The sequence below is a fragment of the Gorilla gorilla genome, chromosome 21, assembly GCF_029281585.2.
Source record: "Gorilla gorilla gorilla isolate KB3781 chromosome 21, NHGRI_mGorGor1-v2.1_pri, whole genome shotgun sequence".
Classification (NCBI taxonomy): domain Eukaryota; kingdom Metazoa; phylum Chordata; class Mammalia; order Primates; family Hominidae; genus Gorilla; species Gorilla gorilla.
Window position 1 is genome coordinate 23,565,522 of NC_073245.2, and position 20,684 is coordinate 23,586,205.

Here is a 20,684-nt window from a genome sequence, read left to right on the forward strand (position 1 = left end):
GCTTGAACCCGGAGGGTGGAGGCTGCAGTGAGCTGAGATCACGCCACTGCACTCTAGCCTGGGAGATAAAGTAAGACTCCATCTCAAGAAAAAAAGAAAAAAGAAAAATGGGCCAGGCAGGGTGACTCACACCTATAATCCTAACACTCTGGGAAGCCAAGGTGGGCAGACAGCTTGAATCCGGCAGTTCAAGACCAGCCTGAGAAAAATGGTGAAACTCAGTCTCTACAAAAAAAAATACAAAAATTTGCCAAGCATGGTGGTACACGCATGTAGTCCCAGCTACCCTGGAGGCTGAGGTGGGAGGATCGATTGAGCCTAGGAGGTGGAGGCTGCAGTGAGCCATGATCATGCCACCACTCTCCAGCTTGGGAAACACAAGATCCTGTCTCAAAAAAATAAAAATAAATAAGTTTATTAAAGAAAAATCAAACCACAGTCTGGGAGAAATTTTATAAAACATATTATCTCTTAAAGGACTTCTATCCAGAATTTATTTTTAAAAATCTGTATATAACGCAGTAAGACAATCCAAAGTTTTTAAGGTGCAAACAGTTTTACATAGATTGCAAATAACACATGAAAACTTGCTTAGCATCATTAGCCATAAAATGTCTCTTATTGATCAAACTCCATTCAAATTTCCCTGAACTACTTTTCAACTGGGCTAGACTTTTGGACTTCCATGTTTATCTCTGTACTGTTCAATTTTAATAAGAATCTTGCTAAATCAGTCTAACAAGATACTCCCACCCTTGATATCTGGTCACCCTCAATATTTAATCAGATTCCTCATTCTCCACCATCCCCCAAGTGACATCTGATCACTGTGGTCTGTCTCCAGCAAGAATTCTGTTAGGTCGATTTAGCTAGAATCTCCCCTTACCTGTGATGTTTCCTGTTAGTAATTTTCCATCCACTGACTCCTACCCAGTTTTTTAGCTATAAATTGTCACTTGTCCATGCTGTATTCAGAGTTGAACCCAATCTCTCTCCCTCACTGAAAAATCCCATAGCAGTTGACATGGTCTGGATGTTTTGTCTCCTTCAAATCTCGTACTGAAATGTGACCTCCAACGTTGGAGGTGGGCCTAGTAGGAGGTATCTGGGTCATGGGGGCGGATACTTCACAGAATGGCTTGGTGCTGTTCTCACAGTAATTAGTAAGTTTTCACTGTATGAGTCCATGTGAGATCTGGTTGTTTAAAAGAGCCTGCCACCTCTTCCCTCTCTTTCTTGCTCCCTCTCTCACCATGTGATATACCGACTCCTCCTTTGTCTCCTACCATTATTTTAAACTTCCTGAGGTCTCACCAGAAGCTGAGCTGATGCTGGTGTCATGCTTGTATAGCCTGCAGAGCCAAGAGCCAAATAAACCTCTTTTCTTTATAAATTATCCAGCCTCAGGTATTCCTTTATAGCAATGCGAGAGCAACTAATACAGCAGTGGTTCCTACAGCTATCACAATAGTTCCTCCCTTGAATAAAGTCTGCCTTACCTAACCTTTCACACGGGTCATAAATAATTTTTTCATTAACAGTAGCCATTAGGGAAATGCAAATTAAAACCACCAGATACCATTATATAACCACTAAAATGACTAAAATTTAAAAGATTGACAAAACTAAGTATTGGCAAAACTGCAGATCTGTGGAAATCTGAATGAATTATATATGTTGCTAGTGAGAACACAAATGGCAAATTGTTCAGCAGTTTTCTTTAAAGTTAAGCATACACTCACCACAGACTCAGCAATTCTATTCCTAAGAATTTTATCTGTGAGAAATGAAAGCATATGTTCACATAAATTCACATAAAGTCTACATAAAGACATGCATATATATATATATATATATATATTTCTTATACACCCAACAATATGGGTGAATCTCAAAAGCATTACGTGAGTTAAAGAAGCCAGTCACAAAAGATCACAAGTTGTATAATTCTATTTAGAATAAAATCTAGAAAAGACTGAACTATAGTGACAAAAAGCAGATAATGGTTGCCAGGGGCCACTGAGGGAGAGGATTCACTGTGAATAGGTATGAGGGAAATTTGAGAGTAATGGAAATGTTATACATCATGATTGTACTGGTGGTTACACAATTGTATATATTTGTCAAAACTCATCAAATTGTACACTTTACATTGATCAATTTTGTTGCATGTAAATTATACTCCAATAAAGCTGACAAAAAAGTAGTATACCTATTACTTGACATAAACTAATCAGCGTATATACTAACTTGCCCCTTATAAATAATAAAATCACTTTTGGAGGCTGAGACAGGAGGATCACTCAAGGTCAGTGGTTTGAGACCAGCCTGGGCACCACAGTAGGACCCCATCTCTCCAAAAATTTTTTTTTAAATAGCTGGGCATGGTGGTGCATGCCTGTAGTCCCAGCTGCTCGGGAGGGAGATTGGGGGACTGCTTGAGCTCAGGAGCTCTAAGCTGCAGTAAGCTATGATTGCACCACTGCGCTCCAGCCTGGGCAACAGAGTGAGACCTTTCTCTAAAAAAAAAAAATAATAAATTTAAATAATTTAAAATAATATACATAAACTTTTTAAGTGGTCATCTGATCTTCTGATGTAACTCATTTTGCATAATTAATAATCATGTCCAGTAAGTAGCCAGTGCTCCTTTTAAAATCTGTCACTCTGTCACTCCTCTGTTCATAAACCTACAATGGTTTCCTAGCACACTTAGAATAAAATCCAAAGTCCTAATTTTCAACATTTACAAGGCCCTACATGATTTGACCCTTCCCTCCCTCTTCCAACTTACTCCCCGCATTCTTCTCTCTTACCACACTCCAGCCCACACTGCGATTCTCTGAGCACACCAAGAACGCCCCTACCTCAGGGCTGTTGCATCTATTATTCATTCATTCCTTTGAGATGCTGAGCTTGGTGAGAGATTTCTAGTGAAAGAAGAGGGCCCATAAATATAGACTGCATGTGTGTGCGTGCACGTGTGTGTGTGTGTGTAGATGCATTACATGTATGTATAAATACCTGAGGTCCCACGGTGATTAGTATTATAAAGAAGAATGAAGTGGAATATGAAGGGACAGTGGGTACTTTTCTCTCTGAACAAGAACTCCCTTCCCCAACATCTTCACATGGCTTTCTCCCCCATTTCATTCATGTCTCTGTTCAAAAGCCAGCTTTATCAGAGAGTGCTCCCCTTACTGACTCATCTAGAATAGCATTTCCCCAGCCATTCCCAACATTCTCTTATCTCTATTTTATTTTTCTTTATGGCACTTTCCGCTACCTGACAGTATACATAATTTTTGTTTGTCTACCCCTCCAAATAGAATGTAAGACCCTTAAATATAAGAATTTGTCTTTTTAGGCTGGACGCGGTGGCTCACGCCTGTAATCCCAGCACTTTGGGAGGCTAAAGTGGGCAGATCACGAGGTCAGGAGATCGAGACCATCCTGACTAACACGGTGAAACCCCGTATCTACTAAAAATACAAAAAATTAGCTGGGCGTGGTAGTCGGCGCCTGTAGTCCCAGCTACTCGGGAGGCTAAGGCAGTAGAATGGTGTGAACCCAGGAGGCGGAGCTTGCAGTGAGCCGAGATCACGCCACTGCACTCCAGCCTGGGCGACTGAGTGAGACTCCGTCTCAAAAAAAAAAAAAAAGAATTTGTCTTTTTAGGTGCTATATCCCAATATGTAAGGCAATGCCTGGCACATGGCAGGTAGGTAATGAATAAGTATTTGCAGAATGAATGAATAGCAGTTAATTATAACTAGATATAAACAGAGTAATTATTGTGAGCTATAACCCCTTAAGCAAGCTGATACTTATTAATTCTTACAGGTTGCTCCTATAGAGAAATGTCAGGAAAATGTAGTGGAGTGTTAAGAATCTAATCTTTTCAAGATTAAAACAAGAGAAATTAAACAAACTTAGGCAACAGTATTTTCTGTTTCTAAAAAATGGAATTCTAAAAGCAAAATATATTTTAAGCTTATTCATAACTTTTCAAGGAGACATGGCTTTAAGAAGTGAGACGACCTTTGACTAACCAACCCAGCAAAGAGAGGGCAGAAAGGCCAACAGGCAAGTCAGGAGCTACTCTCCCACCACGACATGGAAACCCTTTCCTATTAATGAAATTTTGGAACCCCAAACCAAGGCAAAGATCTGCAAAGTATTACTCTTTCACTATAAACCACAACTTGTATTACCCATTTAATGTCCTTTGCTGAAGGCATAAAATAATATAAGAACTGTTTGCAAGGCTCCAGGGTATACTGCATCTCTGAGGATCTATTATGAGACCTCTATTAACAGCTCTTACAGATGCAAACAATTTAGTTTTCAAATACTGTACAAAAACTAGACTGGCACATTATAAAATCATTTTTATATAAAATGATTTATGTTTGTCCAATTTCCAATCTTCCTTTAAGGAGAAGTCAGACATTAACAGGAAATTACTAATATGTTAGTATTCACACTCTGTCGCTCAAGTGCAAATCCAACAAACACATCATTAGATACATGAAATAAAGTAGAATATATAACTCCTGTTGAAAATTGAATGTCCTATCAAAATCATTTTAATTGAGTTTGTGACCAGCCCGGCCAACATGATGAAATGCCATTTCCACTAAAAATACAAAAATTAGCCAGGCGTAATGGCGGGTGCCTGTAATCTCAGCTACTCAGAAGGCCGAAGCAGGAGAATCACTTGAACCTTGAACCTGGGAGGCAAAGGCTTTAGTGAGCCAAGACTGCACCACTGCATACTCCAGCTGGGCGACAGAGCAAGACTCTGTCTCAAAAAAAAAGAAAAACCATTTTAATTACTGACTTCATTGATAAGCAGGTACCTTTAACCTTCTAAAGCTGAGAAAGGTGGGGAAAAAGCTTTCGAAATGAACTTTCTTGCATCTTCTTAAAAGAGTTACAAAAACAGGATATGTACTCCATGTCATTATACTCTTTTTCAAACTATCACTAGTAAAACTTGTACAATATGCCTATCTTAGCTAGCACTATTCTAAGAATTACTAATTTTCTGGTATCCCAACATCAGTTTTCATTTACAGGATGAATGGAAGCCAATGAAACTGTATTACTGACTGAAAAAATCATTTGGGGAATTTTTTTTTGTTTAGTTGCCAATTAAGCTCAAATTTTCAAGAATTGGATGGTTAAAAGATTTCCAGTTTAGATTCCTCTGTGGTAGCAAAGGTTAGGAGTCATTAATTCAACAAATATTTATTGGACACCATTGTACCAGGCAAATCTTTTCTGTAAAGGGCAAGATATATTAACTAGTTCAGGCCTCGTGGGCCACACAGACAATGCTACAACTACTGAGCTCTGCCACTGCAGCACAAAAGCAGCAACAGAAAATACACAAATGAATAAGCATGGCTGTGTTCCAATAAAACTTCATTTATGGATACTGAGATATGAATTTCATATACTTCTCTGGTGTCATGAAATATTATTCTTCTTTTGATTTTGTTTCAACCATTTAAAAAAGTGAAAATCATTCTTAGTTTGCAGGCCATTCAAAACCAGGCATCTGGCCAGATTTGGCTTTCTGGCCATAGTTGGCCAATCCTTGATCTAAACCACGGGGATATAGCAGTGAACGAAACAGAAAAACATTCTTACCTACATGGAGCCTCAATTCTAGCTAAGGGAGACAAACAATAAGAAATTAAATACATTAGATAACATGTCAGATAGCAGTAAACACGAGAGTGAAAAAATAAAACAGGTAAGCAATAGGAGTACTGGGGATGGTCAGAGGGCTTTTATTAAAAAGAAAACTATAGCACTAGTTACAATTTATTTATCATTTTTTTGGACATAATTTCAGACTTATAGAAAAGTATGATAGTCTAGTATCTAGACTATATAAAGAGCTCCAAATTTCAATAACAACCCAAAAAAATCAATTTGAAAATGGGCAAAAAACTTGAACAGACTCAAATAAACATTTCTACCAAAAAGATACACAAATGGCTACAAGCACATTAATATATCCAATATCATGATCATCAGCGAAATGAAAACCAAAACTACAAAGATTTTACTTCACATCCACAAGGACAGTTATGACGACAAAAACAGAAAATACTAAGTGCTGACAAAGATGTAGAAAAAATTATAAGCTTGCATATTGCTGCTGGAAATGCAAAAAGGGTTCATTCAGTTACCATGGAAAAAGGTTCAACAAAAAGTTAAACACAGGCCAAGCGCAGTGGCTCACACCTGTAATCCCAGCACTTTGGGAGGCCAAGGCGGGCAGATCACTTGAGGTCAGGAGTTCAAAATCAGCCTGGCCAACATGGTGAAACCCCATCTCTACTAAAAATATTTTTAAAAATTAGTCGGGCATGGTGGTGGGCGCCTATAATCCCAGCTACTCGGGAGGCTGAGGCAGGAGAATAGCTTGAACCTGGGAGGTGGAGGTTGCAGTGAGCTGAGATGGCGCCATTGCTCCAGCCTGGGCAACAAGCGCAAAACTCTGTCTCAAAAAAAAAAAAAAAAAAAAAGTTAAACATAGAATTAATTACCATACGACCTAGCAATTTCACTTCTAGGTATATACCCAAAAGAATTGAAAAAAGTTACTCAAATACCTATACAAGAGTATTCATAGCAACACTATGCACAATAGCCAAAAGGTAGAAACAATCCAAATGTCCATCAATGGATGAATGGATTTGGAATGAAACAAACTGTGATAGATACATGAATAACGTTGAATACTGCTCCTCCAAAAAATGAAGTACTGATACATGCTACACTGTGAACAAACTTTAAAAACATTATTCTAAGCGAAAAAAGCCAGACAGCAAAGGCCACATAAATGGCATGATTCTATCGATATAAAATATCCAGAATAGGTAAATCCATGGACAGAAAGCAGACGGGTGGTCCACAAGGGGGAAAGGATAAAAGAATGAAGTGCAACTGCTTGATGAGTATGAGGTTTCCTTCGGGGAGATAAAAATGTTTGGAACTGAAAGTGGTAGTTGCACAACACTGCGAGCATTTTAATGCCATGGGATTATGCATTTTAAAATGCTTCATTTTGTATTCTAAGAATTTCACTTCAATTTAAAAAGGCAGACACAAAAGAATACATAATATATGATTCCATTTACATGAAGTTCTAGAACAGGCAAGACTAATATATGGCAATAGAGGTCAGGACAAGTGTTACCCTGAGGTGACTGAAGGGGGCACAAGGGGCCTTCTGGAGGGCAGAAATGTTCCGTTTGCTGATCTGGGTGCCAGTGACACAAGGCCGGCCTTGTTCACTCTGAAAAAAATTCATGAAGCTGTCCCCTTAAAATAAATGTGTATAGTTTTCCATATGTATACTATACACACAAGAAAGCTTTGAAACTATAAAATTTTCAAAATAAGATTGCAAATTTTTTAAAAACTGTTATCATTGTGAATTAAAGGGTCCAAAGGATCTCTCAGTATTATTTCTTATGCTTGCATGTATCCACAATTAACTTACAAAGTTTTTTTTTAAAGAGTCAAAGAATTAAAATTCCAGACTCTCATCCCCAAAGATTCTGGTCCAGGTCATGAGCTGAAAGCTAGGGAATCATCATTTTTTAAAATAAGCTACCTCCAACAATTCTAATCCAGCCCTCACCTTGAGAAACTCCAATGTAAATGACCTCCGTCAGCTGCTTAACTTCATATTCTCCATGAACCACATCTGGAGGGGGCTTGTAAAGGCATCTATTGCAACAGCACAGAGGATATTGGGAGTAAAAAAGCTACAAATGATCCATGAGAGGCTACAAAAGCTAACCACTCTGGGGCTAGGATTCAACTCTGGAAAAAAAATTAGATGGACTGGAGAAAAGTTAATAAAATGGGAGACAGTCAATGGTAAATAGACATAGAAACCTTTCTGGGCAATCATCACAAAGACAGCCATAAATATTATCCACAAAACAGTGATTTCTCTTATGTTTTCCATTAAGATGTAATGCAATCAAGATAAATGATGTTGGAAGCTAAATATCCTTTAGGAAGTTATCAGGACAAAGTGTGAAAATCAGTGCAGTATGCTTGGACTTTCAGTACGTTCCTTCATCACAAACAGTAAAAACAATATTTCACTCCTGGGACTAGAAGTAAATAAACAATTTGGTTCGACCTTATTTGGGTCACCGAGGTTTTTGATCTGCTTTAGCTTCAGGTCAAAATTTTTAGAGTGATATACTTTGGTATTAGTTCAAATTGTTTCAATGAGGAATTTTTTCGAAAAGTCTAGTTTGATTTGAAGCTCATTTTCAAAATAAAAGTTAATATTTAAGTCCAATTCCTATTCTGAAAAATTAAATCAAAGCTCATTCCGGCTTTACTATTAGTTTGGTAGAAATCCCTATTACAACAATTCGCAGCCTCTAGACCATTAAATTAATGACCATTAAACCATACATTCATTTCCCTGGCCCTTGCAACAAGACAAAAGCTAATAATCTCTGTCCAAGACTTATTTCCAGCTATACCTTAAAATGATATACAGTGCTACAAAAGCTCCTACACTCAAAAGAACCAGCTGTCAATGAGCTCTGGGAGATTGTAGCCCTGGGAGAATGCACGCTCCATGTGGCCAGATCTCATTTTTGCCAAGATAATTTAGAAGTCCAGATGCTTATATTAGTCTCCTCATTTTTACATGTTGACAACAAATTCCAGTTTTTAAAAGCTAGTCTATGGGCCAATCAACACGCATCTGTGAAATGTCTCTTTTGCAATCTCTGGCCTACATCACTTTGTAAGATTAAGAAGGTCTCAAGCTTCTCCAGATGCAAAACCTAAGCTTGCATAAATCTTCAGTTTTCCATACAATACAGGTTTCAGGCAAAATAGCTCTTTGACACAAATGACAGTCCTAACAACAAATTTTATTATCATGCTTAAATATTTAAAATATTGAATTACCTCTTGCTACTTAAAGAAACAATACAGAAGTAACCTGTACTGCAGTCTACCAAGTGTCAACTCACCTTTACTAAAAAGAGCCAGATTAGTGGTCATAAATGCTGCATATCTTCTGATTATAACAAATAAAATTGGTAACACCTTTTTCCTTCTCCAAAACGAGTCAGATGAGCTTTCTACTCAGAGTCCACAGGAAGTCATGGTATTTTTCTCAAATACCAGAAAACTAATAAAATATCATGGTATTTTTCTCAAATATCATTAGTATAGACAACTTCGTCTACAACTTTACCCAGTGGTAAACTGCCTATCAAGACAAAACATGATATCCTTTTTAGAACTAGTAATTTGTAGCAAACACACACACACACACACACACACACACACACACACACACACATACACATTCCCCATACACAGAAGTGCATGGGAGGTGGGGCTATAATGTTCAGGTAACATGCAAAAATGGCAAAGATATAATCAGGTAAAATAATTATAGGATAATGAGAATCTATCTATAAATCAGATAACCAGCCCCCACATAGGGAAAAGTTGACTCTTCCATTCCCACTACGAACATTAACGACTTCAAGATCAAGAAAGTAGGCACGTGACATAAAATAAGTATTAAATTTTGAAGAAATCCTGGCATTCAGATGGACAGGGTTTACGGAAGAAAAATTCTCTGGTAAACACAGAAACAGTAACAAGATAACCAACTCAGATATCTGTTCAAGTACCCTGCCCAAGAAATTAAAATTACTACATCCAGGACTTGCCCCTCCATCTTTTCTCCCAGCACGCCCATTCACCATTTCTCTACACTTACTTTAGGATACAGAGGATGGGTTTGAAGGATGTAAATCTATCAATTATACTGCACTTTGTTCAGTTCTGGAAAAAATGCTCAATGAAAAGAAGGTAAAACTATGGCAAAACTTTTTTTATTAGTAATAAATTTAACTGTGTTAACCTTGTTTTCCATGACAAAATAATTACAGAATATGGACAATAATAGAGATCTGCAACATAGAAGCCACAAGAGGATTAATAATTCCTTCTAAGTTTTGGTACAGGATTGATCTAAAAAGCAGAATTTTCATAACTGGAGCTAATTGGAAGTCACATTATTTATTATCATGGGACTACAGAAAGCAAGGTCAGAAAGAAGCTAGACTTATCATCCAATTTAATATCCAGTTTGCAAGTAGTTGCTAACTACAGCTTAAAATATTTCCAGGAAAGTTATATATCCATGTGAACATGAACGTGTTGTGCCAAAAACACAGAAAACATGCAGTTCCCATATAGCAGAGGGTGATCTGCCATTATAAACACTCTTAAGTCAATGCTTGTATAGGAAAATTAGCAGATATTTGCAAATTCATTTTTGGGTCACTGAAAATTAAAGCCAGAAAGCCTATTTTCATCCATGTATTGAAAAAAAGGCACATGAGATTATTTCTGTAGTGATGCTGCCTGTTCTTAGACTTATTCTTAGTCACATATGAACATTTTCACCCAAATACTGGCCAATTATAAACAATTATGACATGCATTACTGAGCTATATATTATTATGTTTGAGGCTGTAGCCAATTGGCTACAGCCAACTAATATTACATTTATAAAGAGTAAAAAGTTCAAGAATTAATGAACTTTAACCAATAAGTTTCAGCAGAGTTAGCCACAAAACACTTTTATTAGGCCCAAATGAAGTATCTTTCATTCATTAATACAGAACCACAGGGCATACTTGGAAATCAGAGGCTCAATTATCTTAAAAAAAGTTCCTAAGGAAACAAAAAACTTTCCATTTTTGTTCTGTAAACTGCTCCTAAACAACAAGGTATTCTTTCTTTTTTGGCATTCTCTTTTCTCCCTATCTCAGGACATATTTACAGATGCACTGGCTGCTTTACAGACATGCTAAAAGTTCTTGCTGCAGTTGATCAAAGTTGGAATGTCTGAGGAAATTACTCAACTTAGACAGCCTGGAATTATATCTAGCCAAATAGAGCACTCTACTTTCAACATGTGTTAAAGTAATATTTTAGCTATCCTGGATGTAAGTTGAGAGAACATTTGTTTGCATCACATTCTGTGAACACTTGAGTCAAACATAGTATGTTGAATACCAGGTTTTAGTATCTGTGACAGTTCATTTTTTTAACTATTCAATTTACAAAAGACAACATACTTCATTTAAAAAAAAAAAACCCTCACACAACAACATATGTAGTAGAAACTAAAGCTTTTTATGATCTTCTTTAAGTGCCCAAGCTTTTCTGGAAATGTCAGAAAAAATTGAACCAATGTTAATATTTGTTCATTAGAGTATTTGTTAATCTGACATAAAATATTCTGTCCAAAAATGGAAACTTTACTTTTTCTTGCACTGCCCACTATGAGCTCAAGATATTTTTATTATTTAAAATATTTTCACAAAAAGGCATTGCACATCTGCACTCACCTCCTTTCTATTACTAATCTGCCTAATTTACAAGGGCACATACAACATAATTAAGCAGAAAAATGACATCACAACAGTTTTCACATTTTTTAATTGAAAGCCACATAATTACAGTACAGTTACTTGTCAAAAACATAACACAAATCTCTAAAATAAAATATTGGCTTCAATAAACTTTCACATTTGAAATAGTTTTAAACTTTTAGTTGGATTCTTTATGATGTCCAGGAAGAGGTTAGTTAGCACACACAGTACCTGAAATTGTCCTTTCCACATGAGCTAAAACAGAAAAGACAAATGTAGCTGTTTCTCCAGTACTACCAAATTTGGCAGCCACTTATACTTCCCTTCAACCTAAATAATTATACCTTTTAACCATATTGACAATAATATGGAAACATCACTCAAGAAGAACCTAACAGACCATGGAATTATAATAATTTAAACCATCCTTTTATCAAATGACATGGTCAGAACTGGAGAAGAAAGAGGGATACTAGTAACTTTTAAGTCCTCTACTAAGCTTTTTTTAATGAAAAGACTTCCAACCCACTAGAAAATGTTGCTTACATTTGCACATACTCCAGAAAAGGGAAACATAAATAAGTTCCCCACTCTGAATGTGTTATAGTGTTGATGTCCTGTGTTACAGTACATGCGTGTCATGAACTGTCAGGAAATGTGTACACCATGCAGGAGGCTGGACCCTGAGTGAGAATGACTGCCAGTAAAAATTACCTGGCAATGGGAATGGCCAAAGAACTTCTGTCAACTGGTATGTCTAAGATTCAACTTTAAGCTGATTTCTATAGTGAGGTACAATCCTTCATTATTCTAACACTTAGGTAATGAACACATGAAAGAAAGAGAGAGAGGAGAGCAAGATTTAGAATCTTGATGAGAATCTGGTTTTTTTTTTTTTTGAGACAGTCTTGCTCTGTCACCCAGGCTGGAGTGCAGTGGCACAATCTCAGCTCACTGCAAGCTCCACCTCCTGGGTTCACGCCATTCTCATGCCTCAGCCTCCCAAGTAGCTGGGACTACAGGCACCCGGACTACACCCGGCTAATTTTTTGTATTTTTAGTAGAGACGGGGTTTCACCGTGTTAGCCAGGATGGTCTTGATCTCCTGACCTCATGATCCGCCCGTCTCGGCTTCCCAAAGTGCTGGGATTACAGGTGTGAGCAACCGTGCCAGGCCGAGAATCTTAAAAATTATGTAACTTAAGTTTCTTCCTCATTCTTTTCCAGATTCTGAATAAAGGGGTGGGTTTGAGAGATGGAAAAAAAACTTAAAATCAAAAGGTAGTCTTTGAAATTAAACACCATCATACCAGCCTGTGATTTTCCAAACATAGAAAAATCTTATTAGCCTACATCCTTCATTACCAAGAGCAAAACAGACAAAAACAGTAGATGTTAAGGTATAAACCTGATGCCGCAAATGACACAGATCCACACAAACACAAATACACATACACACACACACACAATGATTCAAAAATCACAACACTATAAATCCTAGGACCAATGAATCTAATTAAATCCCTTTTGTGTAATATTCCTATTAATATAGGACTAGAAGACATTTTACACTCAAAAATCCAAAAGTCTAAATTGCTTCCACGTAGTCAAAAACACAGGATTTCCACTAACTACACCACGCTACCATATATGGCTTTAGGTAGCTCAAAACTGAATTCCAAAATGAAGTATATTTTTGAGAGTAACAACTCCCAGAGAAAAACAAGGGCATATATATAGAGTTCCATGCTCCTCAGGAACTGCTAGGTCTGATCTTGGACCCTCTCTTCTACTAGATTCAGCCAGGATGAATATATCTGATGAGATCCACATACCTCATCAAGAAATGGCCGGAAAAGCCTAAAATCATTTTTCATGTTCCCATTACTACAAAGTAAAAGCATGATAAGCTCTATACTTAAGTGTTTTGACTTGGTCAAAAGCTAACACCGGGTTTGCTACCGTGTAAAATTAATCTAGAATGTAATCATTGATTCCGTTTTCTTTTTATTCTTTAAAAAAAAAAAAAAGGGCAGTTGGGGAAGAAATCACTGCTTTTCCATTAAGCAGGTACTTTGTGCTAGAGAGCATGTGTCATTTCCAGGGTCTCAGAAAAAGAACGGATGTATCTATGTGTAAACACAAACAGTAAGTTACAAGTTGCCCCTTAGTACTAAAGGCAAGAATCAGCATCAGTACTCAAAAAAGTGTTTTAAAAAGAGTGTAACTTACTTTTACTGTCCCAGGCTAAATGGGCTCTGTCTGGTGCTTCTTTGTCTGCACATGGCCACCCACAGCCTGTCTTCTAATTAAATCAATGCTCTAGCAGCAGAACAAGCAAACAAGTTGCCTCCCATCTGCGTACAGCTCTTCAGGATACATTTCCCTTGTTCAGAAGGTGGAAATTCTTGGGAGAGGTGATTTTCTCTGCCTCTTCACAAGAAGAACATGGATACTTGGCTGGATGCAACTCCATGAAGTGTAACTGTGTGTGTACACCTCAAAAAATAAAACAAAAAATGCAGAGAAACATAAAGACTCCATAAACAGCTGGAATACACAGAAATACTGAAGCACCACTGGGAATACTGCTAAACAGACAGGCAAAATAGAGTCTTTGAAATAATCAATAATACCAAGTTAAGAAAAAAAAAAGGAAAAAAGAGCACCTAAGGTCAAAACTCAAATTTCATGCAATGAAAACACTGTAAGTACTACAAAAGAAAAAAGGTAAATCTTCTACTTCACATACACAGAAACACACCCCACTCCCCTTACAGAGAATAAAAGATATTATCAATGGAAGAAAAAAATGAGATTTTCAAGGGTGGTAGGTCTAAAATTAGACTCACCAGCCACATCATAGTTAATGAGCACTTACGTAAATGTGAGCTAAATGCATCAAGCTGTCTTTCCAGTGTGGTCAGCTCTACTGGGGGGCAGGGGGTGCTGAGGAAAGAGCAAGGGACCACTCTGCTTATGAAAATATAATTTCTACAAAAAATAAAAATGTACAGGAAACTGGAGATGCTCGTTTATTTAAATAATTTTAAACTTCCCAAATAACAAAAATGACCTTAAAGCAGATGCCCCTCCTTTTTTGCAATAAAAACCAACTGACTGAAGTAGGGTAGGGAGCAGGGTGTGGTTAAGCATCTGCTCACAAGAAAACTTGTTATAAGTTTGGTGAGGTGAAAAGGGAAATTATTGGCCCTTCCCAGTGTCCCCTTCCATCCTAGGTATGCCCATATGCCATCAGGAAGCCACACCATCTCCATGACCACTAGGCATTTCAAGGACTGGCAGGCCTTAGAAGTTTCTTCTATCCCCCTGAGGCACACAGACAATTCCAGCCAGAAGTATAAAGCCCAGGGAAGAGAATATGGCCTATTCCTGTAGCTGCACAAGAGGCCTGGGCTGGGGTCCACTCACAATGAACTACTCAAGTGTGACCAACATTCCCATTCTGGAGATCCCTGCCTTAAAGAAATGAAGACCTAGCTGGGCACGGTGGCTCACACCTGTAATCCCAGCACTTTGGGAGGCCGAGGCGGGTGGATCACTTAAGGCCAGGAGTTCGAGACCAGCCTGGGAAACATGGCAAAACCCCATCTCTACTAAAAACACAAAAAAATTAGACAGGTGTGGTGGCACACGCCTGTAGTCCCAACTACTCAGGAGGCTGAGGCATGAGAATCATTTGAACCTGGGAGGTGGAGATTGCAGTGAGCCAAGATCATACCACTGTACTCCAGCCTAGGCGACAGAGCAAGAATCTGTCTGAACAACAACAAAAAAAATGTAGAGATACAGACAAATGTATAACAGTATTATACAAAATAATATAAATACATAATGAAAATACCTACTTTCTTTCTCTTACATACCAAAATATCAGTCATCTGAATAAGTTATTCTTAAAGGACTTCCCTAGAGTTTACAAGCAAGCAATATTTGTATTACACAGAGATCCAAAGACAATGAACTGTTTTTAACAGAATGACTAAAACCTTGGCCCAATATAATCTCCGCTATAAACACTAAAGCATTTGGACAAGAAACGAATTTTAACCATGAATTAGCATCTCCCCTGACCATAGGGAGCTTTAAAGCATGAATCAAGTGAATAAAAAACTTCACAGTCCATTTTTAATAACAGAAGTTCAACAAAAGATTTTTAACAAGGGAACCTGTATAATTTGCCTTTTACTATATAAAATGTAAAAGCTATTCCTATCACTATTCTTTTTTTATTTTTTTTAGACAGAGTCTCACTCCGTAGCCCAGGCTGGAGTGCAGTGGGGTAGTCTCGGCGCAGTCTCGGCTCACTGCAACCTCTGCCTCCTGGGTCCTGGTTCAAGCAATTCTCCTGCCTCAGCCTCCCAACTAGCTGGGATTACAGGAACGCGCCACCACACCCAGCTAAATTTTGTATTTTTATTAGAGACGGGGTTTCACCATATTGGCCAGGCTGGTCTTGAACTCCTGACCTCATGATCCGTCCGCTTCGAACTCCCAAAGATCCGTCCGCTTCGGCCTCCCAAAGTGCTGGGATTACAGGCGTGAGCCACCGTGCCTGGCCCCTATCACTATTCTTAATACACAGTATTCTACCTACCAAAATAATCAGTTTTCAGAATGAATTAACCAAAATTTCTCAAAGGTTACAACAAGATCTTCAAAACCTCTGCCAAATTCATCAGTTTTCTCACAAAAGATTATAAATTACCTTCCAAAAGTCTGTCATTCATATTTCACCTATTATTACTCATTAGACTTTTTTAAACCAGGTCTTCATACTTTTTAAGAAAAACACCAATGTGCAAAATGAGCTTCAGGCAGTATTTTATAAATAGTTCATTTTCTATCAGAATCCATGAAACGCTTTCTGCTTTAGAAACAATCCTAAGAAAATGGTAGCATCATGACTCACCCAGTTCTATATCCAATTTTCTCAAAAAAGAAATTCACATCAGAAGTTATACCATGTGAAATATGCAAAATTATGGTCCAGAATCTTAAATCCACTGTCACTACTTGATCCAAAACTATTTCAAAGGCAGCCAAAAAAGCAACTGTCATCCAAATGTATAGTCCCAAATATGAAGACCAAATTCTTTCACAATATTAATCTTCTCTGCTGTGAGTGAAACCAGAGTTGTACCATCCAGTGAACAGAATTCACTTTCTCATCAGTTATTAAGATAATCTCAAAAAAGCTATATGAAACAACAGGAATGAATCAATTTACCAATAAACCATTAAAATATGATCTATAAACTGACCTTTCCATTTTCTTCCCTGCATTTTGAAGATAAACAAAATATATTTTGGAGTAATATCATTTGCATTTCCACACTGCAGAAAACCTCTCATACAGAAGCAGCCACCTTCCCTCCCAAAACTCTAAAGGAAGAAGGTGGTCAATTTAATAGACAGGAACTTTTGCACCTGCCCCTCCTTTACTTAAATGAAGAAAACACCTCATTCTGGTGTCCAGAAGTGACAGTCTTAAGATGACATCATTTGTCTGCAGTGGTGGTAAAGAAAAATAAAACCACACAAAATTATCAGTCTCTAAGAAAAGCTAAAAAATGATATGTCTGCATAATTCCCTTTAGTGTGTGTGTGTGTCTCTGTGGTATTTACACACACACACACACATACATATACACATATTTCTTTTGCCTTGTCTCTTCCTCTTCCCCCTGCATGGAGTTAAGAACAGTGTACTTTTCACTATTTGGGAAAATACAAATTATCACATTTTTTAAATATACAGCCAGATACTCTTTCTAGGCAATAAAGACCATTAGAACATTTCAGTCATTTCAATCCACAATTAGTATTTAAGGAATTCACATTAATTTCAATATCTGCCTAAGTAATAATATAACGGGCAAGTTTTTAAAATATGTTTATGTATTGTTTCCTTAAGCTCAGTGGCAAGAACATCATTTTTTAAATCAAAAAGTATATCCCAAAGTCTAAAGAGAAACGAACAATGACTGTTTGCATCTGTTCAATAATCCAGACATGACTTAACTGAATAGACTGACCAAAACTAAAGATAAGTGTTTATTCTCAAATTAAATATAACGCATTGTTAATAAGGCTCTCCAGAATTTTTCTCAGCACTTTTCAGTATTCTGAAAGGACTCAATACTGCTACTTATATTTCTCTAAGTACAGCAAATATTAGAATCCAATCTTCTTACATCTTTCCATTGACCCAAGCTATTACAATACTTCCCCAACTGAACTCCATCTGAAAACCTATCCTGTTTTAAGGTAATGAATCACAATTATTCAAGGTGAGAGAAACTGCAGGGGGAAGTATAAGCATGATTTCCAACATAATTCTTAAGATTTAGGAAAATTCTTCCAGTTAGTGTAAGCTTAACCTTAAACTATTAACATATATTTCATTCAAAGAGTCCATAGAAAAGTTAATTGTTAGATAATTAATTGAAATTCTTCCACAAATTTAATAATTAAAAGTTGAGGCCAGGCACGGTGGTTCATGCCTGTAATCGCAGTACTTTGGGAGGCCGAGGTGGGTGGATCACCTGAGCTCAAGAGTTCAAGACCACCCTGGTCAACATGGTGAAACCCTGTCTCTACTTAAAAAAAAAAAATACAAAAATTAGCCGGGTGTGGTGGTGCATGCCTGTAGTCCCAGCTACACGGGAGGCTGAGGCACAAGAATCACTTGAGCCTGGGAGGCAGAGGTTGCAATGAGCCAAGATCGCACCACTGCACTCCAGCTTGGGCTACAGAGTGAGAATCCATCTCAAAAATATATATATATATAAAATAAAATAACTAAAAGTTGAGGTGTGGGATGCACTAAAGTCACTTGGGGAAGAATTCTATGCTACCATTATCCTTGTGACTTATTCCAATCAAAAATAATAGAACAAGAAATTTTTTTCCTTTAAATTCATATCCACATTCTTAAAAAAACACAAGTTATCCGAAACTGTAAGTCCACTTACTCAGGAGAAAACTCATTATTTCAAAATGTATTTTTATCATTTTTAAGTATAAATAAGTAAACCCCTTAAAAGTAGGATTCAACACTAGGGGAAAATAGAATGAAATATTAAACATGATATATGACTTAGGAAAATTAAAGTTATTCTAAGATGAAAAGAGAAACTTAATTTTATTCAGTTTTGCATTCATAGTTGCCATTCTAGTATATTCTCCAGATACTCATTAACCTTCTTTCCCAGACCTACAGTGACTCCATGAAAGTAATTTTCAACTAACAATTGAACTAGTTAAGTTAGATGAAGCCCTCTTTGTGTGTCTGTTTTGAGTAAAGGTAACATTTGGTGGTAAATACATCTATCTTCTTTCTTATGTCATTTTTCTCCTCTTATCCTCAACATATAATTAACCTTTCTTTGATGCTGTAAAACTTGTCATTAATAGTTACCATAAATATTCATCTCATACATACCATTTCCAAAGCACCTCATAACTGTAATAATTGCTAACAGTTATGGGGTGCTTACTACGTACCACACACTGTTCTAAGAGACTGTCATGTATTAGGCATATACTAACTCAGTTTATCTCCACAACTCTATGAAGTGGGAATTACTATCCTCATAAATAGGGAAACTGAGTCAAGGACAGACTGTGCCACACCCACGGACACATGGCTAATGACTGGTAGAGCTGGTATGAAATGTATCAGTCATATCAGGAGGGCATCACACATCCCCATGTCAGATTCAATAGAACTAGGTGCCCACCATATATTTTCACCTTCCTTGACTACATTAGGACCAATCTGAGAAATTAAAATCTACAAAGCATGATCAAAAGCTCAGGTCCACAATTAAGCATGAGAATATACAGAAAGCTCAGGTCCACAATTAAGCATGAGAATATACAGAAAACACGGCTAGGACTAATGGTAAACACCTAGGCAATTTTCACAAGGAAAGGCATGAAAGGGTACGTGCCTTGGTATGAGAACCTAAATACAAGGGCCACAACCCAGTCAAAGTGGAAATGTCGACTTTATCATCTCCTCCCTCAAACTCATCATTGTTTTTGTCATCATGTCTTACTTGATTCCCTAAGTAGTATTCTCAACCAGAAAAATATTTTTCACAATAATCCTCTCAATTAATTGACACAAATCTATCCTCTCCAAGTTTGAGCAGCAAGTCAATCTTCTGAAGACCTCAATATCCCCTGCACAAATTCATCAAGGTTCCAAATCAAGAGAACTGAGAGAACCTCACTCTAGAGTATAAAAAATTATGGCAAACGTGAGAGCCTCCCCACTCAATTATTCAATGTCCACAGTAAACTGGGGACAAACCTAACCATAACACTGGGACAAGGCACACTTCACAGCACACAATTTCAGGGTATATATCTAACTGTTAGGTTCATGAAGAATCTTCCCCTTCTACTTTAGGCACTTCTAGACAGTTGGAATTTTTCTTTTATTTTTAAACAACAGAATATACATCATTTTTTGGGGGTTAACTTCAAGGATTTTCCTACTGAAAATGGGAAACTTAAGTATCCAATCATTAACTTTTGTATTCATGAATCTCACAAAAAAAAAAAAGAAAGGAATTTAACCAACTTTTATATTACTCAGAAAAGTCACCAATGAAAACAACGATATCATAGGCTTCTTCATAACTTTGCTAATATTGGTGGGAAACACTGGTCATATAATTTATGGTTGACTAACTCAACAGTTTCATGTCATTTAAGAACAATAAAGATAAACTCACAAATATTTTAAATAAAACAGAGAAAAGAAATACCTCAAGTTCCACCAGTGCTGCAGTGACTGCGTCAGTTGCAAGAGCACCGGCCTGCAGCTTTTCAATTGCCTATGAAACCAAGGAGAGAGATGATTCATTGCAAAATCACAACTTCTCAAACTTTCCAAAAGCTTAAAGAAGTATGGGAGACACTTAGATTAATAAAAATTGACCACTAGTTCCATTCCATACTTAAGACATAAACTACTCAGATTAAAAACAAGCAAGTGTTTATATTCAGGTTAATTGGTAATATGGCTCACTTAATATTATTCAAATTAAAACAATAAAATCTAGTTATTAAATGAAAAGTACAAGGAATTTAGTAAGCTTCATTCATTGTAAGGCAATTCAAAATAGCCACAGAAATTGTATGACCCAGTTTGGTTCAAATATCCTGACAATTCATATTTT

General features: G+C 37.1%; 1 protein-coding gene across 5 annotated transcripts in view; it reads right to left on the reverse strand.

Annotated features, from left to right (window-relative positions):
- Positions 1-20,684, reverse strand: part of TASP1 (taspase 1) — a 254,970-nt gene that overhangs the window by 219,086 nt on the left and 15,200 nt on the right. For 4 of the 5 annotated variants that reach the window (XR_008674671.2, XM_019017568.4, XM_055373531.2 and 1 more), the window contains exon 4: positions 20,271-20,339. Coding sequence is in view for 3 of the 5 variants with exons in the window: in XM_019017568.4 (XP_018873113.2) it covers positions 20,271-20,339 (69 nt within the window). In the remaining 2 variants the exon portion in view is untranslated. Of the gene's footprint in view, positions 1-13,698; positions 13,849-20,270; positions 20,340-20,684 lie in introns of those variants that run through there. The other variant, XM_063702240.1, reaches the window with a different exon arrangement.